General features: G+C 51.8%; 5 protein-coding genes across 5 annotated transcripts; 4 read left to right on the top strand and 1 right to left on the bottom strand.

Annotated features, from left to right (window-relative positions):
* The first annotated feature begins 1775 nt into the window (after positions 1 to 1775).
* On the top strand, positions 1776 to 13550 carry POLR3A (DNA-directed RNA polymerase III RPC1). The gene is made up of 11 exons (XM_002370350.2): positions 1776 to 2538; positions 3348 to 5074; positions 5435 to 6094; positions 6500 to 7063; positions 7659 to 8454; positions 9380 to 9654; positions 10497 to 10641; positions 11336 to 11535; positions 12146 to 12267; positions 12536 to 12751; positions 13178 to 13550. Exons 1-11 carry the CDS (start codon positions 2070 to 2072, stop codon positions 13242 to 13244), a joined length of 5241 nt encoding a protein of 1746 aa, XP_002370391.1. The 5' UTR covers positions 1776 to 2069; the 3' UTR covers positions 13245 to 13550.
* Positions 13551 to 15104: 1554 nt separating this feature from the next.
* Positions 15105 to 16817, top strand: MED7 (mediator complex subunit MED7). The gene has a single exon (XM_002370349.2). The coding sequence runs from the start codon at positions 15401 to 15403 to the stop codon at positions 16181 to 16183; it is 783 nt and encodes a 260-aa protein (XP_002370390.1). The 5' UTR covers positions 15105 to 15400; the 3' UTR covers positions 16184 to 16817.
* A 1231-nt stretch (positions 16818 to 18048) lies between these two features.
* TGME49_306270 (hypothetical protein) lies at positions 18049 to 19863 on the top strand. The gene has a single exon (XM_002370348.2). The coding sequence runs from the start codon at positions 18530 to 18532 to the stop codon at positions 18971 to 18973; it is 444 nt and encodes a 147-aa protein (XP_002370389.1). The 5' UTR covers positions 18049 to 18529; the 3' UTR covers positions 18974 to 19863.
* TGME49_306260 (hypothetical protein) lies at positions 18274 to 23813 on the bottom strand. Its single transcript, XM_018782475.1, has 2 exons — positions 21138 to 23813; positions 18274 to 20693 (listed from the first exon to the last, which is right to left on the bottom strand). Exons 1-2 carry the CDS (start codon positions 23181 to 23183, stop codon positions 20208 to 20210), a joined length of 2532 nt encoding a protein of 843 aa, XP_018636165.1. The 5' UTR covers positions 23184 to 23813; the 3' UTR covers positions 18274 to 20207.
* Positions 23814 to 23901: 88 nt separating this feature from the next.
* Positions 23902 to 27470, top strand: TGME49_306250 (hypothetical protein). The gene has a single exon (XM_002370346.2). The coding sequence runs from the start codon at positions 24446 to 24448 to the stop codon at positions 26690 to 26692; it is 2247 nt and encodes a 748-aa protein (XP_002370387.2). The 5' UTR covers positions 23902 to 24445; the 3' UTR covers positions 26693 to 27470.
* Positions 27471 to 27926: the final 456 nt, after the last annotated feature.

Here is a 27926-nt window from a genome sequence, read left to right as displayed (position 1 = left end):
TGGTCATATGGCATTTGGGAGAGGAAGAAATCAAAAAATTAACGAGCCCAAGTCAGAAGAAGGAACTAAAAAAACTAAAAACGACACAAATTCACCCGAACTGTGAGCACTTGTAACGGCTGTCCGTGCTGCTGCTGTGGCCGGGCACACGTTTTTCTGTGGGGGTCACTTTTCTCTCTTTTCGAGAAAAAGAAGAGATCCTGTCGCTGTGGCGCTCTTCCGCGTCCTGAGAGAGAGCCTTCAATCTACACACATGGCCCTTTTTGCCTCAAACAAGACACAAAAGGAACAGTCACTCTCTCCCCTCGAGGCCTCTACGCAGAGGCCGCCGGTCCTGCCATGGTCACCGCGGCTCTCTCTGTGCGTTTCCTAAGCTCTCGACTGTCACGGCGTTTGAATTAAAGTCTTCATGCACTATCATTCTCATGCATCTGCTGGCAGTTCCATGCTGTCTGTTTCAACTTGTGCTCGGTCGCACTGTGTCGAGCTGTCTCGCGTGCGATGGGCTCCTCTGCTCCTTCCAGCTTCGACCTGTTTGCTTCTTCTCCTCCTTCCCTTCACTGTGGAGAACTCTCAATCCGCTCAAGTCGTTTAGCTCTCTTGGCCACTGTCTGGGTTCCTATCCAGCCTACCCCGCCAAACCATCGCTTTCCTCGCTACCTGGAACGCTTGGGTCCTTGGGCTCTGTTCCACTTAAGCGTACCACCGACTGTTCCAGCTATTGAGGTATATACACCGCATCTAACGCAAAGACGTTATGCCGAGAAGAGATCCCGCACTTGCACCCCTGAACAACTTTGTTATATAAAATACACGGTGTTCGGTTGTTTTTTCTTCCACGATAATGATCACCGTAGCTACACTCGGGGCTCAGGCAACATCATCGGCGTGCTCAAAAAAAAGACTCACAGACTGAACCGTACATTACGTGACCTGCGTTCTTACATGCACATATACATGTGTATATATTCATAGTATGTGACGATCTTTGTACACATATATGTGTGAGCATGTATATATATACATATATATATGGGTATTGTGGAGGCCTATAGAGCTAAATTTTTGAGGCATGTGCGGGGATGGATCTCTACATCTGCAAGGAGAAGCAGCCTTGCACTGGACAGTGTTTCTCAAACTGTTTTTCCAACAAAGTGTGGTGTATCTCAGCTCCATCTAAGTGGGAAGATAAAAGGCGAGACGAGCCGCGTTTGTGTGTATATGTGTAGGTGTCTCGTGGCGCGTTTGTGTCGCGACAGAGGCGCGGCAGTTGTTTGAGCGCGTATCTTCGCAGACGAAAGGGAAACGCCTCAACGAAAATGTAAGGAAGTCTTTTTCTGCGTCCTTATACTCTTCGCCGTCACCTCTGTCGTTTTGGTTCTCAAAAGCGAATCGCGGAAAAGAAAACGAAGAGCGCCCAATGGCAGGGCTGCACTGCGGCTCTCATCAGTTCAGATGCTCTGCTTGCGGAGCGTTTTTGCCCGCTCGAGTAGAAGGTTTCTTCCCGGTTTTTTTGCACTTGTTCCGAGTCAAACTCTTGAAAAAAGTGTTGAACCACTCGGGATAGAGGCGGACAGTCGGCGTTGTCTTCGTCAAGCGCAGGCTTCGAGGCGGGTGCCCTTTTTGTGGGGCTTTGACCTCTCGCCCTGGTAGCCGCAGCCTACCTGAGAGTGCATGCACAAAAACACACTCCGCGAAGAGACACAGCGAGATGGGAGCATGCGCGATCGAGTCGCTGAAGTGAAAGAGACCAAGTGGATTCATCTTCATCTAGCGTCGATGCGAAATTGTCTTTCTTCTACGTCTTTTCCTACTTCGTCTTTTGAGAGTTCTCCTTTTCGGCGCCCAGCCGGGCCGCGCGCATGCATGTTGCGAGAAGGCGAGGCGCGACCCTTCCAGGGGAGTTGACTTTTTCTGTTTGAATCGAGGCTTCTGCCTCCTTCTTGGTCTGCTTCCTGGACCTTTCTCTTTTGAGACTCACAGGCCTCAGGAGCGACAACTTTCCGGTCGAACAGCGCTGTGCAGACCGCCACTAACGAACTTCGCTTCATTGAAAGTCAGGAGCCAACATGGCGACTGGCGACGGTGATAAGGATCGGAGAAGTGACTCCGGAGATGAAGGAGAGACAGAAAAAGAAGGCGGCTTACGAGCGTCACAGAGAATGCCTGCCCGGCCCACAGAACCAGGTGAAAGTTTCCTAGATGTAACCATGACTGACTATTCTTCTTCTTCCTCTTCTTCCTCTTCCTCTTCTTCCTCTGCCTCTTCTTCCTCTTCCTCTTCTTCTTCCTCTTCTTCCTCTTCGTCCTTGACAGCGGCGCATCTCATGCAGAACGCCCAGTTGCGAAGCAGCTTCTTGCGTAAGGAGATGGTTGAGGAGAAGAGCGGTGCTCTCATGACTGTCGATGCAGTCCAGTTCGATGTCCTCTCTGGAGAGGAAATAAGCAGATACAGTGAAGTTGAGATTCACAACAGAGAAATCTACGTCAACATGACCAACACCCCTCATCCATACGGTGTGCTCGATCTGCGCCTAGGTAAGCGGAGAAGACAAAGAAAGCACAACGCCGACAATTCTCCTTTAGATCGAAATACAGAAAACCTGCAGAGCAAGACAGAAACACTCCACAACATGCGTCGAAACTTGGACGCGAACAGAGACTCGCACGTTCAGATCTTCAATTGAATTCACGAGTGTGGAGGCGGGACCGCGAGCCTTGGGTGTCACGGGGCCCTAAGGCGGAGAATCAGTCAATGGATTGTATGTTCATTTCATACCCCTATACTTCCCAAAAAATACATATTCATACATATATATATAAACATATGCGTTTGTTTTGTTGTTTATGAATCTGTATACATGTGTTTATACACGTTTCCCTCTGTCGAGAAGGAAGCGTTGTTTTTTTGCTGAGGGGCGTTTCGAGCACAGGAATTCAGAGTTCATGTTTTCATCGGCGGAGAGGTGATATCGTCTGGCAAGCTGTTCTCAGGCTTCTTGCGTCAACCGTGTTCCAGATCATTAGCTTTGGAATATCAAACCTCGTCGGAGTTAGGCTTCATGTGCACCAGTTGCATTCCGCCACGAGGCGACAGACGAGAAATGCATTTCTCGCCTGGAGAGTGCATCTTCCCCCCCCCCCCCTCGCTGTGGAAACGCGTCCAGTTTCGTTTTTTCACTTCTCTCTCTGGGGTTGCTGTGCAACAGAAGTCGTTCGAAGAAGTATCTCTCGCGACTCGCCTCTCTCCCCAATTGCGTCTCTGGACTGCGCGCTCGCGGGTGGCTGGCCGCGCCTTCGAGTCTCCGCACCTCTCGTTGCCGTTTTTTTTTCTCCGCTGCCTGCAGGCCCAAATAAAAGCGACAGTCGTTGCCAGACCTGTGGTCACACCCTGCTGCAGTGCACGGGACACTGGGGCTACATGGACTTGCAGGCTCCGGTCTACCATGTGGGGTACTTCAAGTATGTGTTGCAGATCTTGTACTGCATCTGCAAGACTTGCGCGGCGTTGCTCCAGCCGCCTGAGCAGAAGGAGAAGCTGCTTCTGCGCATTCGCCGGCACCAGTCGGACCCGATCGTCAAGCGGCTGCTCTTCAAGCGGACTGTGGAGGCTTGCAAGAAGGTGTCCAAGTGCTTCGAGTGTGGAGCGCCGCAGGGCGTCTTGAAGCGAGTGGTGAAGCCGAGTCTCGATCAGTTCATGAAGATTCGGCATGTAGTGAAGTCGAAGGAGGGGCGGGCCATGACGGTCGAGGACGACCTGGATCCGTTGTACGTGAAGAATTTGTTGGAGCGCATTCGGCCCAGCGAGTGCGAGATTCTGGACATTGTGTCTCCGGAGAAGCTGCTTCTGTCCAGGCTCTTGGTTCCGCCGAGTTGCATCCGACCGTCGGTGACGATCGGCGAGCAGGGAACGACCGAGGACGACTTGACTTGTGTCTTGTCCGACATCGCCGAGCTGAACAACGTGCTGCAGAGTCACGTCAAGGCAGGGTTCCACACGAACCAGTTCCTCGGAATTTGGGAGTTTCTCCAGCTCCAGTGCACGCGCCTGATCAACGCAGACGCACCGGCGGTCTCGCAGCTCCTGGCGTCGAAGAACATCAGCAAGCCGGGACGCGGGATTTGCCAGCGGCTCAAGGGCAAGGAGGGTCGCTTTCGCGGGAACCTGTCGGGGAAACGTGTGGACTTTTCAGGACGCACAGTCATTTCTCCAGACCCGAACGCAAATGTTTACGAGGTTGTCGTGCCTGAGTGGGTGGCGAAACGTCTGACGTTTCCAGAGCGCGTGAACCGAGTCAACATCGAAGTCCTTCGCGCTGCGGTCTTGAAGGGGTGCTCGGACTGGCCTGGCGCCTGCTACGTCAACAAGGTCGACGGCAGCAAGTGCAGTCTGCGCTACGCGAACCGCCGGCAGGTGGCAGAAAATCTGCAGATCGGCGACGTCGTTGAGCGTCACCTGTGCAACGGCGACGTCGTTCTCTTCAACCGGCAGCCCTCCCTGCACAGAATGAGCATCATGGCGCACCGCGCGCGCGTGATGCCTTGGCGCACGTTCAGGTTCAACGAATGTGTCTGCTCACCCTACAATGCGGACTTTGATGGCGACGAAATGAATCTGCATCTGCCGCAGACGCATGAGGCCCGCGCAGAGGCCCTCTACCTCATGGGCGTCGTCAACAACCTCGTGACACCCAAGAACGGAGAGCCGCTGATCGCAGCGACCCAGGACTTCCTCTCCTCCTCGTACATGCTCACCCACAAAGACGTCTTCCTCACACGCGACCAGTTCTGCCTCATCTGCTCGTACTTCACCGACGGCCTGAGCCGAGTCGACTTGCCGCCCCCAACCATCCTCAAACCGGTCGAACTATGGACCGGCAAACAGGTCATCAGCGTCCTGCTCCGGCCCAATCGCAACAGCTTCGTCATGGTCAACTTCCAACTGAAGGAACGTGAATTCTCCGCAGCCAGAATCCCCCCTGGAGAGGCGCCCTTCATGTGTCCTAGCGACGCCTACGTCATATTCCGCCATTCTGAACTCGTCGCGGGATGCATCGGGAAAAAAGTTCTCGGGGTAGGCGCAGGCGGGGCGCTTCATGAGGTCGAATCAGGTCCACTCACGTTTCAAACCAAGGACTCAACAGAATACGAGCACAGACACAGACGAGAGGGAAAGAGAACGGCGAAAGGCAGGGGGAGAGGGCAAATTCGTGCCGAAAGAAAGAAAATGACTGAAGAGAGGTCCTCAAACCCCGAGCGGTGGCCATTGAAGGAACATGACGCCAGGACATCGAGGGAGACAAACGGGAACCAGGGTCTAGGTGATTTTCACAGGGGTCGCTTCGTCTTCAAGGCATCGTGTGATGTGTACATTCCTTTTCCTCAGGTTCTTCCGTGTGTGTGTGTGTGTGACCGGTGTGTGATTGTTTCTCAGGATGCAAAGTTCGGACTCTTTTTCCATTTGATTCGTGATAACTCCCCCGCTCAAGCAGCTGCGTGCATGGGGCGAATAGCCAAACTGTCTGCGCGGTGGTTCGCGAACCGTGGAATGACCATCGGGATCGACGATGTCACCCCGAGTCCGACGCTTCTAGCTGCGAAGAAAGACATTCTGAACCACGGCTACAACCTCGTGGCTCAAGAGATTCAAATGTACAAGAAGGGCGCCCTCCAACCCCACCCGGGATGTACACTGGAGCAGACTCTCGAGGTCCGCGTCAAGTCGATTTTGGATGACCTGCGAAATGAAGCTGGCAAGGCATGCAACCGCGTCCTCCATCCGCTAAACAAACCTCTGATCATGTTCAATTCAGGCGCGAAAGGTGCACTCATCAACATCGCGCAGATGATTGCGTGTGTGGGGCAGCAGAACGTGAGCGGCCAGAGAATCCAGAACGGCTTTGTGTCGCGAACGCTCCCTCACTTCCCGCTCAACTGCAGAGATGCAAAGTCGCGCGGCTTCGTCGCCAGCTCGTTCTACTCTGGACTGCAACCGGACGAATTCTTCTTCCACACCATGTCCGGTCGCGAGGGTCTCGTTGATACTGCCGTCAAGACTGCGGAAACGGGGTACATGCAGAGGCGATTGATGAAGGTAAAAATGGTTGCAGGCAACGCCCAGGAGAGCTAGAAAGAGACGCCTACGCACGGCTAGGGTCTGCAGAGAAGTACCAAGCGTAGAAACAATTCGAGCAAGCGTGGAGGCCTGAAATCATTGGTCGATGCGCTGTCCACCGGTCACTGTCCCTCTGGTTTTCTTCTTCACCCGGTGCGAAGTTACCTCTCCGTGTGTCCGCGTGTCTCTTTGTAGTCTGGCATATGTTTCGCATGTCCCTGCTTCTCTTCGAATGATTTCGCCTCTTTCCGTCCACCCCTTTACCTCGCCCCCGAACGGCTAACTGTCGAGGATCTTGCGTTCCTCATCACCCTGGAGCCTGAGTAACGACTCCCGAGGCTGGAACTTCTCTTTGTTTTCTCTGCTTTTGGCTTCGTCTCGCAGGCTCTGGAAGACCTCTCGATTCGCTACGACAACTCGGTTCGAACAAGCGACGGGCAGATTGTCCAATTCGTCTACGGAGATGACGGCCTAAACCCAGCGATGATGGAAGATAAAAATCAGTCCATGTGTCTCGACAAAGTCTTTCAACACATCTCGTCTCTTCTGCACATCAAACCTCTCCACGTTCTCCCCCCCTCGTCTCCCTTGTGTGCGCCTGCCTCTTCTCCCGCCGCTCCGAATTGGCCGGAAGTTGCGCGCGACAAAATCCTTCCCCCAGACAGCGATGAGGTCCTCACTGCACTTCTTCAGAGATATCAGCAGATGGATATTCGACTTGTGGAAGCCTCGCAGCGGCAGGCCAGCGGCAACGTGGAACCGCCCAGAGCCGTCTACGAGATATTCTCCCGCCTCGGCGCTTCCGACGGTGGCCACGGGAAAGAGAAGAGAGCCCGCGAGGACTGGGCCAAGCTCATGAAGCTGCCGAGGTCCTACAGACAAAAGCTCGCGATCCTCTTGCAGACTGCCGCCAGTGGAAATGCTTCGACCAGTCGGTTCTGTCAGCAGGTGCGGCACAGCGCGAGACGGAGAGAGAGGGGACAGAGGGAATCATTAAAAACCCGAAAAAGGCGGAAAGGCGGGAGGGCGCTGCAGGAGAGAAGACTTTCGGAACGGTGAACAGGAGCGAAAAGGGAACCTTCGCAGAGCGAAAAGAAGGCATTCCTAGGGAGTGGGGAGGGGGAAGGGGGGAATTGGCTCTTGGAAGACGAAACATCATAGGATCAGACTCTCGAAGGTCTCTCCCTGTTTTGCGGGTGTTTTTCTGTCCGCCGTGCAGTGGATGTTCTGTCCTCCTTCAAGATGCCGAGACATTGCCACCGACCTACATTTCCCTTGCATTGCCGAGCTGCGTCTTCAGCTCGTCCCCTGTTGCCCTCCGGTGTTTCCTGTCCAGCAGTTCTGTGTAGCGTTTCCGGTCTTGGTTCCTCCCTCCACCTTGACCGTCTGTCGCTGTACGCCTTTGACTCGAACCCTCCTCGCTCATTGGTTCTCTCTGTCGATCACGTGTGCTTCTCTGGTCTCTTCACGACTCTGTCACTGCCTGGAGCCTTCCCTGTTTCTACACTGAGAACCGTGACTTCTCTGTTTCTGCGTTTTTTAGGTTCGCGGGAATCTTCTGGCGCACGTCGCAGTGTACGAGTGGTTGCCGATTCGCGAGCAACACGTACCGCTTCTGCCGTTTGAAATTCTAAAGTGGAGTGCGTTCCTCTTGACGCGAACAGCTGAGGTTGTGCCCCTGCCTTTGTGTGAGCACCAACAAGTTGCTCTCGAGGAAGCACCGACCCACCAGAGCGGGACGGAGCGCGTGCGTCTTTTCCAGGACGAGTTGTGGGCGTGGCTGGAACGGAAAGCCGCAGATGTTGCAGAGTATCGCGAAAGCGACCGCGAGAAACCTGGGCTGACGCAAGACAGCTACGACAGTCTGCTTGCCTGCTGGAGACGTCAGGGCTTCGGCATCGAACGAAGGCAGTGGATAGTGCCCGACTGCGAAACTGCTCTTCAGGCGAGAGGTGTGAAGACTAAGAGCGAGGCGGAAGATCCGTCCGCCGCGGGCGACGAAGAGACCGACATGGTCTCTCGAGACACTTGGCAGACTCCAGATATGTCGCGTTCCTTTCCAGAATTCGAAGGTCACGAGAAGGGTCTTGCCCCGACGCCAGGCTGCCCTGGATCGAGCAGTGGGTGTCGAAACGGCGACCTTGGTCTCCCCGAAAGAAAATGGAAATTCAGCAAACACCAATGGGTCACAGTAAGACACATTCTCGAATTCCTGAGATGCAGCTGGCGGAAATACGTCAAGGCCATCAGCGAAGCTGGAGAGGCTGTCGGAGCCATGGGTGCCCAGTCGATTGGCGAACCAGGCACGCAGATGACGCTCAAGACGTTCCACTTTGCAGGTAGGTGCCTCACCGCCGTCGAAAAATGCCAACGAAAGGTCGATTCTCGATTAAACATAAAATGCGGCTCCTAGGTCTTCGTTACCGACCTTTTTTCTTAAGAGTCTAGACTACGAGTCGTTGATGTAGTCTGGCCGTAGACCCAATCCGGGAGGAAGGTATAAAAGGTAGTAGCTAACCAACCGTATAAGATGTACTCTGCCTGTGGAGTGCGCTACCGACCTTGATAAAGGAGATCGCACTGTGTACCCAAAGGATCACCAATCGGCTGATTCCATTTCGCTTCATGAATTGACAAATGCCACACCGAAAGAAGAGAGTGAGCTGCAAGGCCGTTGCTGCAGCAGAAAAAAGTCAAACAAGACGGGAACAGCGACCCAGAAAGCCGGACAATTGGACGGAACCACTTTCGGGGGCCAGCGGGAAGGCGACAAAGGCGAATCCGAGAAAACAAGCAAACGTGACGTAGTGAGACCTTTAAGATGTGTCTGTCCCCGGTCAGTTTGCCAAACGCGCTTGAGGAGACCTGGACAAGCTCAGGGTCGATCCTTCAAGCGCCATCTTTGCTGGGCCTTGCGACCAGCTCGCAGACTTTCCTTCCGGGACGCCCGACAAATGTATTGGCAAAGATAAATATACATTAATATAAATGTACGTGTGCGTTTGCGTACTCGAACGGCAGGACGTCATGGGGTGCAGTGCGAAAGACATGTGGAGTTAGGCATCTCAGTGAAAACGTAATAGTAGAGCGTATACCAGAGAGCCAGGTCAGGAAATGGCTCAGAGCAAGACAAAGCTGCAGGTATGTGACGGTTTTAGCGTGCGCATCCAAGGAGGTCTGCACGTCTGCATGTTTGCATACAGCCTGTTTCTTGGCATACGAGCTTCTCACTCATTTCTTCTCGTGGTTTATTTTGGGTCGTAGGTGTGGCCTCCATGAACGTGACGCTTGGGGTTCCCCGTATCAAGGAAATCATAAACGCAGCGCAAAAGATTCAGACCCCCATCATCGTCGTGCCTCTGGTTAACGACGAGGACTACAACTATGCAGTGATGGTGAAAAATCGAATTGAGAAGACGCTGTTGTCGGAGTGCTGCTCATACATCAAAGAGGTCTATGCGCCCGACGGAGCTTGGCTGGTCGTCAAGCTCGATCAGCACACAATTCGGAAACTCTTCCTCGACATCAATGCAAACACGGTACGTTCACATCCTCTGGCGCTCACGGGAAGCTGCCGGGTCAACTCGTCGCTCGCTACATGGCTCAAGACGTATAAGGGGCCTCATTTCATATTTCTTTCTCGGCCACACTGTCTTCGGACCCATTTATCGGAATATATATATATATATATCTATGTTAATCTATGCGTAAGTAATGCATTATTACAGAGGGTGTAGCGCGAAAGGGGGGTGAATCAGCTTCACGCGAGCTAATGCAGTGAACACGATGAGAGAACAATCGACTCTAACGTGTAAATCGGTGACCCTGGTGGATGCGGCGTGCTTGAATTTGTCTCCCCAAGTTTTTGTGCAGAAGCGAGCAATTTTTCCGTGTACGATGCCGCGGTTCACTGGCCCAGTGCGCGACCGGGTCTCGCACGTGCCAACTTAGTCACGCGCATGACTTCTAGTGTTCAGTTACAGTGTTTCCGCTTGTGCCATTTGTTGTTCAACAGATGTAGATGCGCAAAAGGAGGGGACAGTTCCGGCATCGTTGCGCATGCATCGTCGACGATCACGTCATGCTTTCTGTCGATGTCGTGCCCATTTATGGAAGTCGCGTCATAGAGTGTGGCTTGTCGGGGCTGCGACATCTCTCCTCCACACAACCATAGTTATGCCAGTTTCTCTTCCTTGTGTGCCAGAGCAAAGAGGTATGAAGGTGATAGACCAAATATACGTGATATGGTTTATACCTCTTGAGGAGGCTCGCATAGTGACACATGCACCAAGAAAGGAGAGGTCGTTTTTGAGCCAGCAGCGTGGCGTTCTTTTTGTAGATGCTGTGAGAGACCTGCCGCGCGATGTCGTGTGGTTGCCAGGTCAAAGATGCCATTCTCAGGCAGACGGCTGTCAACAAAGTTCGCATAACGAAGAACTCCGTGGAGATTATCAACGAGTGGAAAGTGCGCGTAATGCCTCCTGGAGGAAATCAGATCTTCTTTCAACTTCAAGCGCTCAAACTCGGTAGGGACAAAACGACCAGGGTCCCTCGGTGGTTCCTGTCATTTGCCTAGGCGCCGTGTGCCGTCTCGCCTAAACGCTGAGCGAAGCGCTTCATCCCGTTGTGCGTCGTGTGCTGTGGCAGCGATCACGGTGAAGAAAGAACGGTCTCACGCAGACTGTTGAGTGGCTTCTGCCGTTCTTCCATGGCTCTCTCTATGTCAGTGCCTGTTGCACAACCTGCCCCTGCGGTTCCTGCGAGACCTATGAGAGGGGTTGCTATGTCGTCTGCAAGACGAATCACCGCTCAACGGTTTGTTCCCATCGCCACCGACTTTTGTGTTCCTGCGCCCTCGTGGGGAGGCAGTAGTGTAAACACGGGAGCTGCCAAGACGATGCGGTTCTTCAATACGTGTGGACTAGTTTTCATCTGATGGACTCACGCGTGCAGATTCAAGTGGTGATGTTTATGGTTAGCTTCGTTGAAGCGTGTTTTCTCGGAGTGTGACCAAAACGGTTTTTCTTTTGTTGCGCCTCAAGAGTAATGTTTCCATTGCGGGTGACGGATGGGGGAGACGCATGCCCTGGGCGCCGCTTTCAGTTAGGTCTAAACATCAGGTTTTATCCGAGCAAGGAAGATCGTGCAGCAAGCTTTTCGTCAACAGCCAGGTGACCAGATGTAGCGGTTTGTCACGTGTGCATGTTCTTGTGCTTTCAGGCCTTTTAAACATTGTACTGTGTGGCCACAAGGACGTCAAGAGAGGCGTGATCAAGTGCGAGCAAGTTGAACAGCCCGACAAAACCAAGAAAACAGTGTACGGCCTCGCTGTCGAAGGCTATGGACTTCGAGATGTCATGGGCACTCAGGGTGTTAAGGCTCTTCAGGCCACCTCGAATCACGTGATGGAAGTTGCTCAGGTAATAGGAGGCATGCAAGGGGGAAGTGCTTCAATGAGTTGTGTCTCTCTCGCTGCTGCTGTGAGGAACGTTCATCAAAACGTGGTGCCCCTGTGACGCTTGCAGTTTTATGCGTGCACGTAGTTGTACGCGTCCAGGAGAGTACCTGTCTGTGTTTGTCTGCCTCTCGATTTACGTTTGTTTGAGTATTGCAAAATGGGTCGAGAAGCCAAGACACACTCACATCCCTCGACTCCACGCTGGTACAGTGTTGCCTGAGAAGGTGTCGTGCCATATAAGCCGTGTCCAGTTGATATGGTAAGGAAAAACAATGTCAAAATTTGCGGGATCTGCACACTGGGGCTGAGAAAAGCAGATTTAGGCATGTGCATAGAAAACAGAGTTGCGGAGGCAAGCATTCTGTTTTATGGAGTGAATGTGCTGCACTATTTTTTAAGTATGTTGCTCTCACGTACTGCATGAATGCCTCGCACATTCTTGTTTAGGTCACGAAAAAATTCTGTGGAGCCACTCTATGAAAATAGGCTCCTGGTAGGGGGGAACCGCGGTGATCGCTTCATCTCTTGAGACATGTGATGCAGACGGGTTCTTTTGAGGTCTTTTTTAACAGATTCTTGGCATCGAAGCAGCGCGAGCTGTCATTATCAGCGAAATCCGAAAGTGTATGGACGCGTACTCGATGGATATCGACTGTCGACACATGACGCTTCTCGGTGACGTAATGACGTTCAGGTGAGCCACTAGGGCATCAGGAAGCGAAACTTGGCAGTTTGACGAGTTTCGAGTTTGTTGCTGCCTTGCAGATCTACTCCGTGTGTGTTAACCGACCCCATGAGTGCAGAGTTATACGTTGCCGCTTCACAACTTTTTTCCTCTCTCCCTGGTGGATTGAACAACGCTAGGTATGCTGTCTCACCTGGGGACGAATAGGTCGGACTTGCCGTGCAGAACGCCGTAAAAGCGTGGCATTCAAGTTTGCTTTTGCGCTGTCTCTTTGCAGGGGGGAAGTCCTTGGCATCAACCGCTTCGGCATTCAAAAAATGCGAGCATCCACCCTTATGCTGGCATCCTTCGAAGAGACAAACGAGCACCTGTTCGAGGCTGCCGTCCACCACCGGGCTGACCCAGTCAAAGGTGTCAGCGAATGTATCATCATGGGAAAGCAGGTGTCTCTTGGAACCGGAAGTTTCGATCTGCTGCTTTCGCAATCGGGAGCGTAAGTGTCACATATGATTTGAAACGAGACACCTTTGACATAACAGCGTGCATCGCTCTTACTATCGGTCTGTAACTTCCCCCTAGCGTCCGTAGTCATTCCAGATGGCACATAGCTGAAGAAGAATTTTTGCATCAAGTCGCCAGCATCGGGTTTACCGCAGAATCGCACGAAGTGTTCCATTAATGATGGTGCCTCTGTATACTGGAACAGAGAACCGGAAAGAACATCAGTGCTATACGATAGCAGGGCAGAGTCTGTTAGCTCTTCTCGTATCTACAAGCGTGTTGAGAAAATCGGCTTCAAAAAACATGACGTAGACGTTCTCATGGCAGTACTGTCGTCATGGTACGCCAGATAGCAGCCACATATTTTCTTCTGTGTTAGTCACTGCGTTGTGTTGCTGCTTTGTACTTCTATCTTCAGGCCCTTAGCCAGCGACTACGGTGGAGTGCTATCGGCGTACGGGTTGCCCGAGAAGCATACTGTGTAGGATATGAATCGTTGCATGGTTTTTAGCAGGTCCGGGATTCAGGCTAAAGCTCCGAGTTTTTTGTGGATCGCTTTGCCCTCCACTGTTCTATAGTCAATGAGTTTGTCAACGGCAAATATTTTCCTCCGTACGTCAAACGCTGCCCCGTGTTATTTCCTGGGATATCAGATCACTTTGAGAGGCCTGTTTCCAGAGAACCTTCTCAGTCGGCAGCTTGAGTCGGTCTTGAGTGAACGTGAACTAACGCAGGGAGGTGAATTGCAGACAGTTTGTATTGTGTGAGAAACATTCAGAACAACAGATGGAACTTTTTTACATTTCGCTGCTCCTCGGCATCAATCACGAATCATCCTGCAAATTTTGCAGGCGGTCTTGCCGCTAACGTCTCTGACAGGTTCCAATGGTAAATGTCATGAAGGCTGTTCTCGACGCAGGTCCTTGGTACTTTTGAACATAGGAGAACGCTCTTACGGCTGTGCTGTGTAACCTGAAGCACCAGAGATCAGTCGCGTGCTTTCGGCCCCGTGCACTCTAGAGGCCATCAACTAGGTTCGTCTTCCGCTTTGCAAGGCACCATACATCGTGCTGCATGTAAAATAGGGCCACAGACAGTCATAGCGTCCGTGGTAAACTCACGTTGCAGACGCTGCTTTGGACAGCAACGAGAAAGCTACTCGAGCGCTCGTTATTGCTCGAGCACACTCGTCTTCGTTCACGAGGACGATCAATCAGCATTGGACCTGGGCGGCTAATGGAAATTGTTTGGGGTGCGGGAGGTCTTTGTTATATAGCGCTATGCAAAGTGTTCTGTTTTGAGAGGGAAGCTGACAGTAGGCAAAATCTTGCGATATTTCCTCCCCGCCCCACAATGAAGGCGGCACGCTGCACATCATCACCTGCGTTCAAATGCGTCGAAGTGGCACTTTGTGTGCGTTCTCGACCAGATCTCATGGCTGGTTATACTGTTGTAACACATTCATATTAGCGACTACATATTGTCTCCTATCGCTACAGACTGCATCGAGGCGTTTTCGCCATACAGCTCTCTGAGGTCTCCAAACTGGTGACGAGCAAATATCTTAAGATGCCACGCAAAACCATTTTCTCAGTGCCAAATTCTTGCACTGTCGCATTGCCATGCGTCCGTCTGCGGGAAGGAACCCGCTTGCCACTGAAACACGGTTCATTGGGTACTTACTGCCATAGAAACAACTGAGTATCCTAAATGAATCACCTTCGTTCCCTCTTCAGGTTAACTAGGACAAAGGTAGTACCCACGTTGCTTTGTTACCTGTTAGTGTCGTTGGTCAGCTGGCGGCAGAAGGGCCAGAGGGGCACCATCACAACACTATAAGAAACACACAGGGTTGGAGCGTTGTTGGGTACAGGAAATAGAAGTAGCAATAGACACTTTTTGCAGAGCAGTTCGCCTCTTGTATGTTGTGTACCATCGTTGACGCCAGAGAAAGACGGCAAAAGTCTCGTCATTCCAGCTGTAGCGTGGAAACTGCCACAGGTGGAGCCCGGTAGCCCGCGCAAGTGGGTGAGGCCAGACCCGTGATACAGCACTCTAAAAATTTTCCTTTTGCAAAATAATGCGGAAAGATGTTGCTGTGCGTCTTTGTGCTGAAGGAAATCTTTTCGGCCAGCTAGGTGTGACACCCCGCGCGACTGAGTTGGCACTATTGTCTCTATCCAGAAGGCCTGCGCATTGGGTCGTCGCCCACACTTTATTCTTCATTGATCGTGACTGCGGCGTACGTGGCACGTCGTTTAAATCGACTCGGACTGTTTTTTCCAGGACAAACAGGAACTACGAGCGCATGGTATTCAGCGCATTCGGATTCGAGGACCGCGAGACAGCCGCATGCAGTCCACCTTGTCCTCAGTCCCAATGCATGTTTTTCCAGTTTGCGTGAGCGTTTGAAAGTAGCCAGAAGCAGAACTACAGCATCCCAGTGACACAGTCTGCGCGGAAACTAGGCCTCTGGAAATGGTACCAGGGATTTTGTCGTCCTTTTCTGCGAGCCTTGTCACAACGGGGCGTGACGCAGCCGCTGTACAAATTTCAACCCTTGTCTACTCCTTTGGAGATCGAATATGCGTGTAAGGAACTAGAAGAAGTTTAAAGCTTCTCTTTTCCGCCAGTCTGCTTCATGGCTGCTAACGCTTCAACGATCCAGCAACAATACGCCTCTGGCTTCCCGCCGCCGCCGTTCTTCTTTCTGGAATATGGCACCCCTGCAGGGACCGTGCCGCAGTTTGTTACTGAGGAGACACTGAGTAAAGATTCTGGCTGTTTGAATGGAGCAGCACAGCCCAGTCCGTCAACATGTGAACTTCCAGTTCAAGATGCTGCGTGTGAAGAGGCGAGCAGGCGTAGACGGGAGGGCCTGTTGAGCGCCTGGAGGTGGGGAGGTCGACCTCCTCCAGAACCGGTGAAAGACTTTTGGACTGCGTTTGGGACGACATACAGCGAAACGTATCACGAACCCACTCTTGATTCGGATACGCTCATGTATGTCGACAGTGAACAGGCAGTGGGCAGTGCCGAGAATGGAGACCGGTTAGACTCCGCGGTGGGAAAGCAACCAGTTGATTTGAAAGACGAATTCAAACGGCTCTACGGCATGTATGTAAAGGAATCCTTCGGGCTTCTAGACGTGCTTGCACGCGGAGGGGGAGAGGGCGGACAGGCGAATAAATGGAGAAAAATTGTGAAACTTCACAAGAATCTGCTGCACATTCTGACCAGGTTACGCACGTTCCAGGCAGAGGAGGAAGTTCTGGAAAGGCTAAGTCGGCAGCTGGAGAAACGCGTAGAAGCAACCGAGAGCCTGAAACGAAGCCTTATCGCTTCTGTGTCTCTCCTAGAACAGCAACTTGGGAAAGGCTCTTCCAAATCCAAGGTCGCTGAACCTATCGACGGGAAATCTTAACGTGTAGTATCCACCCACGACTGATCAGGAGTGCGGGCGTAAAAGGCCGCGGAGTTTTGCCTGTCCGCCACCGTATCAAAACTGCTTGTGGGTGTCCCTTTCAATAGTCACCCTAGTGTTTTCATACGCCCACGAAATATGCTGAAACATAAACTCTGCGGATCTGTGCTGGTGCGCAGCGCTGCTAAAGTCTTTTTCAAGTTTGACGAATGTTCACCAGTGAGTGAACAGAGTCAATAGTTTGCTTTAGCAGCCTGATTCTGGCTCGAGCGGCAAGCAATGCGTTTGAGACAACACATTGGCAAGGGAATACTACGGCGAATGAGGCCTTTTTTACTTACGCACATGGTGCTCAACCTTCAGTTTTTCAGTTACCCATGTACACGATGAGCTAATCGAAGTAATGTGCCACTGTCAACGTGGAAGAAAATGGCGTGTTGGTGACGTTCGTTGTTCCTATACAGTTATGGGCTCAGAACAACTTGGGTGCAGATGATATACTTGTGTGTCAAGACAGTTGCGCTAATGGTCCTGTGGATGACTTGATATAGTGGCTTGAAGAGAAAGTTCTTTTGTCGCTGTTCTACGGTAACCGAGATCCTGATAGATCAAAACTGTCGTGTGATGACTATAAGGTGCGAGGCATTTAGTCCGAGATTAAACAACCAGGGCGGATGCGCTGTATCCTTTTACACAGGTGAAAGCTCTCTGGGAAGAAATAGTGTAACTTCAGTTCCGCACGTGTATTCACTGAGGATGTTCCCTTGTATCCGGTAGGTAGACTGGCTTGTAAACCGGTGTAAAGACGGCATACTCCACTTCACGAACTCCCTTGTGAGTTTAGTACTTTAGTACACGTTCCGTATTTAGTTAGGCAAGAGCAACATCATTGGAATCTAGGATGTTGCAAGCTGCAACAGCCTCTTTCTTAAAGCTGTCCTCAACACGGGATCCCCCGTACCTTGCACTTCCTCTTGCAGAAAGCGGCGTGGTGTGCAGCTGCTCGGCGCCTTGTCAAGCAGCAGCAACCGCTTGCGACATGATTCTATCGTGGTAGCCAATGTGCCTGATGAATGGTACAGGTGCAAATGACAAAGAACGTGAGACTACCGCTGTTCAGGAACTGTCAGCCCTGCCACTGTGGTGCCATGAGCAGAGAGACGTCCATGATTCCCAATTCGCGGACAGTTTTTGAGTCCCGTGCGTATAATGCTGTTTGTCAGGGTGGGGGCGACACTATCGGAGCGCGGATCGTCCGCTGCTTCGGCGTTATTGCTGATAAGCAAGAATCCCCGCCTCAGACGTCAGGCAAGATTTTCCCACACCTTCACGTGGTCATTGCAGCTACAGTAGAAACGAAATGACGAGAATCTCACTAGTCGTTGAACAGCTCGCCATCCATTCTGCGTCGAGACACACGGTAGTTGCCAAATGCTGTGACTATATGATACTGGAATTCATCGGTGCAAGTTTGCCGGAACGAAGAGAGGGCGGCCAATAACAGAGCCCGGATAGTTGTTCAGACACAACAGCAGAAAACGGATCAACCACGAACTACCCAAGAGAATCAAAGCCAGAGTTTTTATAGAATGCTTGCGTTGCAGCGCCCAAGTGAGATATGGGTACTAGCAAGCAGCTCGCAGTTATTCTTTGGAGTTCATAAAGCAAGTTCCTGTCTGTTTCATCACGTCGTTACCATTCCAAAGTTTGCTCCTCCCTTTTGTACCCCGGGGCGACAGGAGAGGCGGCACACGTGTGACATCTTCGAAAATTGCGGGGCGACGGAGTGCCCGCAGCAAACATATAATTACTCAGCAATACTTGTGCACCTACTGTGCACGTTTCTTTAAGTCACGAATGAACACGCGGCTAACTGGTAAAATCTCTTTTTTTGTTTCCCGGGCACAAAACACCTTCTGAATGTGAGCATGCGATTGCTATTAAAAGAACGAAACAACGTTTCCAGCGGCGCTCTCCCTCAGCGACGGGGCACCCCAACTTCTAACGTTGGCCGCGGGGTCGAACAACTAGCCGCCTTATTACGTCTCACTACCTAAACGGCTTTTGATGATAACTGTTTTCTTTGTTGCCGACTTTTGAAACACCTTTGTCGTGCGAAACTGCAGAATAGTTGCCACCTTTTTGTGTCAGTTCATTGCACTGAAAAGTTTAGCTTGTGCTTGTTCAGGATCGCTCAACGGAGACGCGTCACGAGCTGTTCGAACTACATTGAAAAGCTGCTGCCCGTGGATTGGTTCGGAGGCATTTTTAGGTCCCATTTGTCTCTTTCAGCTTGAAGAAGTGGATGTGTGAACCCATTATAAAGGCTGTTGTAAGAAAGCGAAAATGAAGGCTTATGCATATGCTCTGCTCTTTTTGGCAGTCTCCGTGTTCACGGCGACGTGTCTCTCGCCCGTGCTTGGTGCCGCGTCTGTGAGCGGGAGGATCGATTTGCTCCCGCCTCTAGACTCGCTGCCTGAGGACTCTTTTTTGACTATTCAGTTGTCTGACACCACTCGGGCTGATGCTGAAGCAACTGTGCTCGTGTCCGTCCAGCAGCCAATCACCAACACGTATAATGCTAATCACGCGATGGAGTATAAAATTTCTTTACCGGTGGAGTATCGAGGACCGGTGACTGTGTCGGCGTGGCTAAACGTCGGGTGGCAGTCCACTTCGGCGAATAGGATTCGCCGGGGCGATTATCTGACAACATCCCATTATGGATTTACCGCCTCTCCCGAAGAAAGCGGTCATCGTGTCGATCTTTTGCTGAAGCGTTACGTTTAAATGTGTGCGTTAAAACTCGTGCATCTTTACTTAGTCTACATTATCGGCGATATTGAAGGCGTTGATATTGCTGTGTCAGCGTGCGTGTTCGTGTTGCGTATACCTCGCGGTATGCAAACCTTGAATGAAGAAACTGTAGACTGGCCGCTGCATGCCCCTGGGTTCATATAGTACACTCTGATTAACCGTGATGACCGGTTCTGCTAGCATATTGTGTACAATCCCATTGCGAACGATATTTACACAGCGTCATTATGCAGTCCAGACATAACAGGTGATGACTTCAATTCCTTTCTCTTGTGTTTTGACGTGGAGTGTGTGTTTGCTGAAACAGGAAAGTGAACTTTTCAATGCAGGTGGAAGCGGCGACCTGTATACCCTTGCTTGTGACTACAGAGACGGACATAGTGGATTAGTTGTCAATCCCTGTCGCGCTGTGACACGTGACATCCGTAGATTTGGACATTTAGTGCCCGTGAAGCATCATCTGTCTGCATAAACCGTACATGCAAACGCACGGCGTTGCCATAGACGGCAAAACAGGTCATCTGGGAGGTATTCGTTGTAGACGCGCATGACACGGCGCGGCGACATTTTAGAAATATTGATATGTAGCAAACACGTTCTCGTTACTGGCAATACCAGAAAACGGGAGCGCTTCACCTGAAACCATTCCATTCTAGATCGTTGAGAGCATGAGCTAATTGTCGTTTCCAAGCTTGCACTTAAGTACCCGTAGTGCTGATATGACGTTTGTCATCCAGAAGAAAGTTCGCAATTCGGTGTTCGGGTCAATTTAGTGAATTTTGTGTTGCTGGGTTCTGGTATGCATCTGGCTTAACTTGATGCATTGTTACGCAGTCTATGTACATCTGTTGGTACTCGCTTTTGCTGCTACCCTGCCAGCTAGGCATTTCTACGCTTGCTGCGGGAGAGAGCACGTAAGACTGCTGTGTTGCTTGGTGAAGGCCAGCATGTCTGCCAAGCAAGGTTTCTGTCGCCAGCTTGACTAGCGATTCGAGGAGTGATTACAGACTGCTAAGCGCCTCAACACACGTTCGTGCACACAAACTGCTATACACACATCCACTTGGTTTCAGATGCGACAATTCCCGACCGCAATGCAATTTTTCATAACCTTTTACCCAGAGTGCAAGACTGTTGAGGGTACCTCCGCAGACAAAACAGTTTAATCACTGGCCCGACTGTGTCTAATTCAAACCAACAAATGACACTATTTGCTCTGCACAGGCCTTTCCCGGTTTTGTTCTTGAAGGATCAACTGTGCAAGGGTGTAGTCGGAGGGGAACGTAATCTTTATGTTAGTCGAATCACCCCTTCGCACTTTAACTTTCACTACCTCCTGGCCTCTTGTGTGTCCTGCCGCGAAACTAGAGCGGGCGTAGTTACTGGAACAGTCACTCTCTGGATGAATGTCGACTGCTTTTCCGTCGCTCCACAGATATTCGAGCAACCCTGTATCGTCTGTGACAGTAGGCATTTCAGCTGGCGACTCCTGCGTGACATTGACACGGCTCGGCAATCTCGATTCTACCCCGATTTGTTCGTCATTGGTAGCCTCATGGTGCGTGCAATTGGCAGTCGCATGCGACTGATATCGCATTGCATTCTGCAGCTCCTTCTGCTTTCTGTGACTTTTCGTCGCCAGTTGCGTCCAAAAGGCGCAATATCCCCGCAGCAAAAGGTCCAGTCGGACTACCTGTGTGAACGCAGTGACCGGCACCCAGAAAGTTATTAAGTGAAGATTGCGACAAGGAGCAGACAACGAAGGCCTAGTGTCGAGGATCAGTAATACTTGGAACATGCGAGTAGCAGCGATTGGAACAAACACGTAGATCACTAACTTTCGTCGCTTGCAAGGTTATTAGTCTCCCTTCACCGCTACTCGGCTGTTACCAACAGTGTGGGCCTTGTGAGTGTGCATGTGAACAGAGAGACGCTTCCAAAGAATGTGCATTACACGGTGCGTCTGTCTAGTCAAAAAATTGTTATCGGGGCACACACGACAACACCTATCCACACTTTTCAGCGGCAGGTATAGCATCTGTCGTGAATCATGCGTCGGCGCCTTGCCCAGAGAAACGGTAAAGCAGTCGGCAGTTCATGCTAAGCCTCTACATGCGAAAGAAACGGGTATCCTTACCTGTGGTGTCTGAGCTTCCCACAGCAGATGACGTGGAACCGTTCGCTGGACAAAGACGTGTTCATGGTCAGTGGGAATGGCTCGATTTGCTCTCGTTTGATCTTTTCGCCGAGTGGCATTTGCCTCGTTTACGAAGCACGAGGAAGTGGGGGGTGGACAGTCACGCCGGTCTGCGGTGGCTAGTTTGACTGATGAAACAGCCGGGACCGCGAGAAGAGCCGCGCCAAACCTCTCAGCGTCTGCGGTCACATTCTCAAGGTCCTCCTCTCTTACGCATGGCCTTGCCGCGTCATGAATCATGACGAGATCCTTGTCGCAGTTTAGTGCCGCAAGGCGACGAAGCAAATGCCGCGCCTCGTCCGCCTGGGCAGCCGCCACCTGGATGGTTTCTTCCACTTGTCCGCTCTGTTGCCCATCTTCGTTCTGACTTGCACCGCTGCACGTGGTCTGTCTTTTATTTGAAGCAACGTAGCTGTTGCCCTGGCTGACGTAGTGGAGAATCGACCGGATCACCGACACTACGGAGCGCCTCAGACTTGTAAGAGCCCGACAAAGCGACCGGGGCCTGGCTGTCGATTGGCCATACGTGCATCTTTCCTCGTCAAGCTTTCCTGGCTGTGGACTTGGGTTGGTATCTGCCTTTCTCTGTGGCGTTGAATTCTCTCGGGGTTTTCGCATTGTCTCCGTTGCGAGCAGGGAGTAGCAGAGACACTTCACCCCATGCCATACCGACTCACACCTCTCAGAGCCAACAGGCGCAAACAGAATGTCCACTTGTCTCCTCCTTTGCAAATTGCTCCCTCCTCTGGAGGTGTTTCCTTGAACTTTGTCATGGTCATGGAAGTCGTCGATGCACTGCTCGTTGACTGTGCAGGTTTCAGCAGTTTGGCTACAGGGCACCTCGTAGAGCTCGCGCTCTTCGTCGTCGTCAGCAGGCCTCTTGATCACTGCCGTACGTCTCTCCCGATCGACAACCGCCACCAAGAAGCTCTGTGCTCTCTTCTTCGGCCTGGGGACTACCTCGTCCCTCTCCTCTGTCTCTCGTCGACTCTGTCTTCGTTCGGTTCCCGCTGACGAGCTTGCCCCGTATCGCATCAGGTGCCTCCGGAGCTTTTGAAAGGAAATCTGAGCAGCTGTTTGGCCTTGGAAGAGTGACACAAACTGTTTCGGAATGTCTGCTCCGAACCGTGACCCGACGCCGCCACAGGCTATGATTCCGTGGAGACCGACAAAGTCGTCAGACGGATTATGGCACTCTTCGGTACTTTCGAGCTCCGTCCGTTCACATGATACAGGGCCAGCCGTTACAGCCACACCCTGCCTACGCAGGTCCAGGGTGGAGCCTAAGGAGGCTGGAAGCGATTGCGAGGTGGTAGGTGAAGCGCTTGAGCATCGTGGAGAACTGGGAAGGGTGCTGCTAGGAGAGCTCCCGTGCGCTATGGCTGAGAACCTTGAGCTCCGTTGTGCCTGTATTCTACTACAGGAAGTAACCTGGCACTTTCTGGTAAACCAATAACCGTGCGGATGACCTCCACGGAAACTGCCGCTCTGCAGATGGACGCTGAAGCCGGGAACCCTCTCCCGTGATTCTCGTAAGAGAGAAACGGACGGCACATTCGCGTATGCGGGGGTTCGGGACGAAGGTGAGCCATGAGAAAGACAGTGAGCACTAGAAAGTGAATTCAGTGGAAGACAATGAGCAGTACAGGACGTGCGTTTGAAGAGAGGCTTGAGGCTCTTGAGTGTTAGGAATGTGGACGGGTGTTTGCATGCACTCTGCGATAACGCACCAGAGACACAGAGGCGAATCCTTCCCTCCTTCTCGCCAGAGACAAGAAACAACAAGAAAGCCAGCAGAGCAAGATTGGACGACGCCTTTCGAAACCGAGACGGCCACCCGTGTCTCCCCCAAGAAGACGGGGAAACAAAGGCAAGGACGACAGCCAGAACGAAACTGAGCAGGAGGTGCCGAAACCTGAACATCCACGTCAGACTGTTAGGATGGAAAAAGGGGGGCTTCAAAGTGCCCAGACGGGAGTGAGTCATGGTGAAAAACTTTGCGCAATGTCCCCGGTATGTCAGCCTTGCGGCTAGCCAGACTGAAGGCGAATCAGAATACAGCCACGAGCACGTGTCGAGAGAAACTGGAGAGGGACGCCATAGTTCCTGTCGCACAGACCTTTCGAGAAAAGCCAGAAAGGTTCAGAACGCTGCGTTCCGCAACGTACGCGAAACACCCTCTCCTGTCTCGTGCTCATCACTCTCGCTGGTAGCGCCGCACCGAGCGTCGAAAGCCCAACAGAGAAAAATGTTCTTATTGTGGACGACACCCCCTCACTAGAACAGCGAACACGCTGAAATGTGCAGGGACAAGTAAACGACGGACCGGCATGTTCATTGTCAACAAGTCTGTGGCACGGGTGCAGCTTTGGCTTCTACCGCGAGTGTTGTAGTGTGTCTTTGATGGAAGGCAACTACTGCAGACGGCAGTGGCAAGGGAACCTGTCAAAGCAGCGCAAATAGTCAGAAAAGAACAGCGTTCAATAAAATACAAATCACGACGAAAGGCAATGAGAAACTTCCTCAACTGCCCATGGAAACAATGGCGGAGACATGCCACGCTTCTAACATGGTCCACGCGTCGCCGAAGTTGTGCATGTATCCCGCCGACCCGCAGCAGAGAACGGACGCCGCCACTTGTACCCGCAGATCCTCATTTCGCAAATTTATACCGTAGTTCTTTTAGATCTAAGGCAAAGATAAATGGGAACAGACACACTTCCCTTACTACTGGAGAATCAAGACAAACTGTGGCAAGAGGCTGTCTCCCCTCGACGCAATCCGCGCATGCAATACAAGTAGTATGTTGGTGGTTGGAAGCTGAATTGAATACGGACAAACACGAGACATTGCCCCTTTATTCGATTCGTCCTTCCAATCTCTGTGTGAGGGGATGGCAGTGATGAAAAGAGCCTCAAAAATCCCTTTTTCGCTTGGTTAGCAGTTCACCCGGCAGGGAGTGGCACGCGCGACACCGGACTGCGGTATGGGGAAACGCGATGAGGCAACCGCGTAGCCCATTTTTGCAAGCACGGACGCGCATATCTCTTATGCCCGCTGCGTTCGGTCTGCTTTGTTTTTCTTGGCAAAGGGTGCCAGTGTCATGGAAAAGGCAATGGCTGTTTTGGTCAACTTCGAAAAGTCGCGACTGTTGCACAGTTAGACCTCCTACCGTACCAGTTCGATGACAACTAGATGTACTACGGCGTTTGTTTGAAGTAGACATCCTTGTCGTGCTCCATAGCATAATGCCCAGGTACAGCTCTCCGGGAACTTGCCCACCGGGTTCGTCATCCGCTTCTTCCACTTCGTCTTCCTCCTCTACAGATGCCGACTCCAGGTTTGTGCCGCTGTCAGCAGTTTACGAACGGCTCAGGCGACTAGGCGAACGCCTGCATCGTCAAGGAGGAGGTTCCAAGAAAAAAGGCGCAGGTCTTGGCCTTTGGCTGACGTCTAAGTCGTTTCCTGTCTCCTCCATTTGTCCAGCGGGTGTTGTTGTCTTAGTCTACTTCAAAGGCAAACAATGGAGCAGCACCGGCGTGCATGTCTCTCATTCTTTCTGCTCTCACGTGGATCAATCAATGAGAGGTAGTGCCCAGAGGCCTATCAATCCGATGGAGGAACCAGAGCCTAGAGATGTTGCTGCAGAAAGAGGCTCCGCTTGCAAGTCCCCTGTGGCTGCCTCTTCCCCACTGGCATCCCGCGATTTGCCACTGCCTTCGTCAGAAACGGTGGCAGTTCCTTCCCCGTGTTCTTCTCGCTCTCCGCGGCCTGTACTAGTCGTGACCGTGGAAGAGGCACTCTTCTTCCTAGCAGGGAAGAACCCACATGCGACAGGGTCTTCCTTAGTCATTTTTGACTCTCAGACGGCTCGGCAAGTGCACGCTTTGGATCTTCTTCTCGCTCTCCTCAAAGGGCGGCTTCCTGCTGCCACACCTCGACCGAGCACCGCAGTACAGCGTTTCCGAGAAAGAAACGCGCGAGCAGGAAATGAACAGAGCGGCTGCTCCTGTGATCGACTGGCTCATCTGGAAAACGCTACAGAGGACTCAGTGTCTCCCCGAAGGTTACCAAAACTGAGGGGCGCACAGGATGAGTCTACACAACAGAATGTAGGAATGATGGTGGAACGAACACTGCTTGGTGAGGGGAGATTGACCGGAGAGCCGTGCATCACTCGACGAGAAGACCGGGTCCGTTCTACCTATCGTGAAGAAGTGGGGACGCCTCCTCCTCCTGGGTTTGCAGATCAGTCACATTTCACGTATCAAGAGCTGCAGGTGTACTTACAACTTAAGGGTCTAGGACTGCCGATCAGAAATCGCCACAGCTCCGAGCTTGCAGCTGCAGTTCGACTCTGCCCGATTGTAGTTTCTTCACGATTCCTCTCTCCTTCTTTTCCGGAGCTATGCTCTCCGGTTGACGAGATTTCTAACTTCCCGACCATGTCCACGTTGAGATCTCATAGCTCGTCATCAGGAACTGAAGCCGGTAATTCCGGTCAAGGCGAAGAGGAACGCATACACCGGACTCCAGGTTTGGCGGTTCACCCCGAGGCCTCTCCCCGGTCGCCGTGGGTGATCCTGCTTGAAAGGAGGCACAAACGAAGGACGGAATTCGATGAATATCCTTCGCCAGCGGGTGCACGCGCTGGCTCTTCGCCCTCCAGGCTTCCAGGACTCTGTCTTGCCATGGAAGAGGAGGATTTTAGTCTCTCCGAAGTCAGCGTGGCGAGTGACACAGGTAACGATAGCTGCAGTCACACGTTGACAGATAGTGATTGTGGTAGTGAAGGCGAAGGTGTTGCACCGGACTTGGAAGAATTATCCATAAGTCTCGCCGGGCCAAATAAGCCAAACGCCAGACACAAAAGTGCAGGAAAATCAACGCCACGTCAAGATGGTGAAGACACGATGCCCGCCACAAATCGGCTTCCTGTTCTCCCAGTCAGTCCCGAAGCAACTGCGGCACACGTTCTGCTTCCCCATTTTGGTGTTCTGCGTGCGTTTGGGGTGACAGTGGGTTCAGCTCTTTCCGTTACAAGAAGTCAGAGGGACACTAGGGAACAGAAGTGTGACAGCGGACGTGATTACGGAGCTTCTTTCACGGCTCCATCCAGTGGTGGGAGATTCGAGGAAAAGTCGCCCAGCATACGGAATAAGCACTCTCAAATAAAGAACTCACGGAGGTCGAAAATTCCAAAAAAATGTCAGCCTGAAGTCGCGCAATTCAGAGAATGGAGGGGCATAGAACATCGTGAAGTCGATAGTTCAGCTGGCGGGAGTGGAAAAGAGGACGAAGATGACAGCGAACTGCCGGATGGCGGCCCACATAGGAAGAAGAAACTATGCAAGATAGAGTCAAAGACAAATATAGGCGCATTGGTACAGGAGACACTGCAGAAGGACGTGCCATCGCTACCGTTGTTGGTGGCCCCCACGTCTCTTGATGGCGGCGTCACATTCCTCACCGCGCAGCAAGTGATGGTCCTCTGAAAACTCATCAGCGTACATTTGCAGAAATCTTGTCAACCGCTTTTGTACGATTCATCAAGGGGAATTTTGGAAACGATTTCATGGGCGTTCGTTCGAGAGAAACTGTTGTCGCGGTGCCTGGACGTCACCTGTCGCTTGCGTACAAATGATATGGAATTCGCAGTGTGGTGTTGTCACCAGGACTTCCGCGAGTAGCGGACGGCACCTGTTTTTGTCGAAAACGTCTATGGAATGGTCTAACTCGGCAACAGCACGTTCATGCTGAAAGTCATGCAAGAAAGCGGCTGACGGAGGAGGCTTAGAAGAACGCCTCTCTTCATCTAAAGGAGCATCTCACGACAGAGGATGCCAAGAGACTGTTTCTGCGTTTATTTGCTGGTATTTTTGTCGCTGATACTGATATGCTTGGCGGTAGGGTCAAACCTTTAGGGTCACTGGCGTTGCAAGCAGGTAACCCCGCATTGGGACTATGAGGTATTGAAACTATGGAAGAACCCACACGCATCGAAGACGGGTATCTTGCCGTATTGGAGCAAGCAGAACATTACCCTAGGTACACTGTCCGAATCCATCGACCGAAGAAGCTGTGACACGTCTTAGGCGCATTTTCTACCATCTTACACAAAGTGCCTCCTGTCTCTCGTCAGGTGCAGTACATACAGCGCCTCAGCCGGAAAGACCTGCCTTTACGGCGCGATATATTTCGGTTTCTGTCGAGTGATTTGCTTAAGGAGGCAAGACCGTTTCTTCGCTGTGGAAAATACGATAACTTCTTTTTGCTGCTCCACGTTGGCCTGATGTTTTTTTTCCTTGGCAGCACATGTCAGATGGTATCGTGTAGATATGACACACGCCTACTGTATTGTGACCGGGTCCCGAACGTTGCTGTGCAATTGAATGAACTTTCTACCAATGGAATAAACCAACACATTGCTACTGCGACGCCTTTTGTCACCACATGCAGACTACCAACGTTATGCGTTCACTCAACTGTTTCCTGATTTGTCTTAGCTGTGCCAAAGACAATCTTTACATACACAGGCGGAGAGGCAAAAAGCTAACTCTTTAGTGCTGAGAGATTAAGGTGCTGCGACATCCGTAATGTCTGAAGCATTGGAGATGCCGCATCATGAAGAACCCGAAAAAGCCACAGCCGAGGTAAACCGACTGGTTGCGTGAAGAGCAATACTTATCGCTACGAAATATTTTAACAAACCGAAAATAACGAGGGAGC

This window comes from Toxoplasma gondii, chromosome IX (genome assembly GCF_000006565.2).
Source record: "Toxoplasma gondii ME49 chromosome IX, whole genome shotgun sequence".
Taxonomy (NCBI): Eukaryota; Apicomplexa; class Conoidasida; order Eucoccidiorida; family Sarcocystidae; genus Toxoplasma; species Toxoplasma gondii.
The sequence above is the reverse complement of the archived record's forward strand: the minus strand, read 5'-3'. Positions and strand labels throughout refer to the sequence as shown.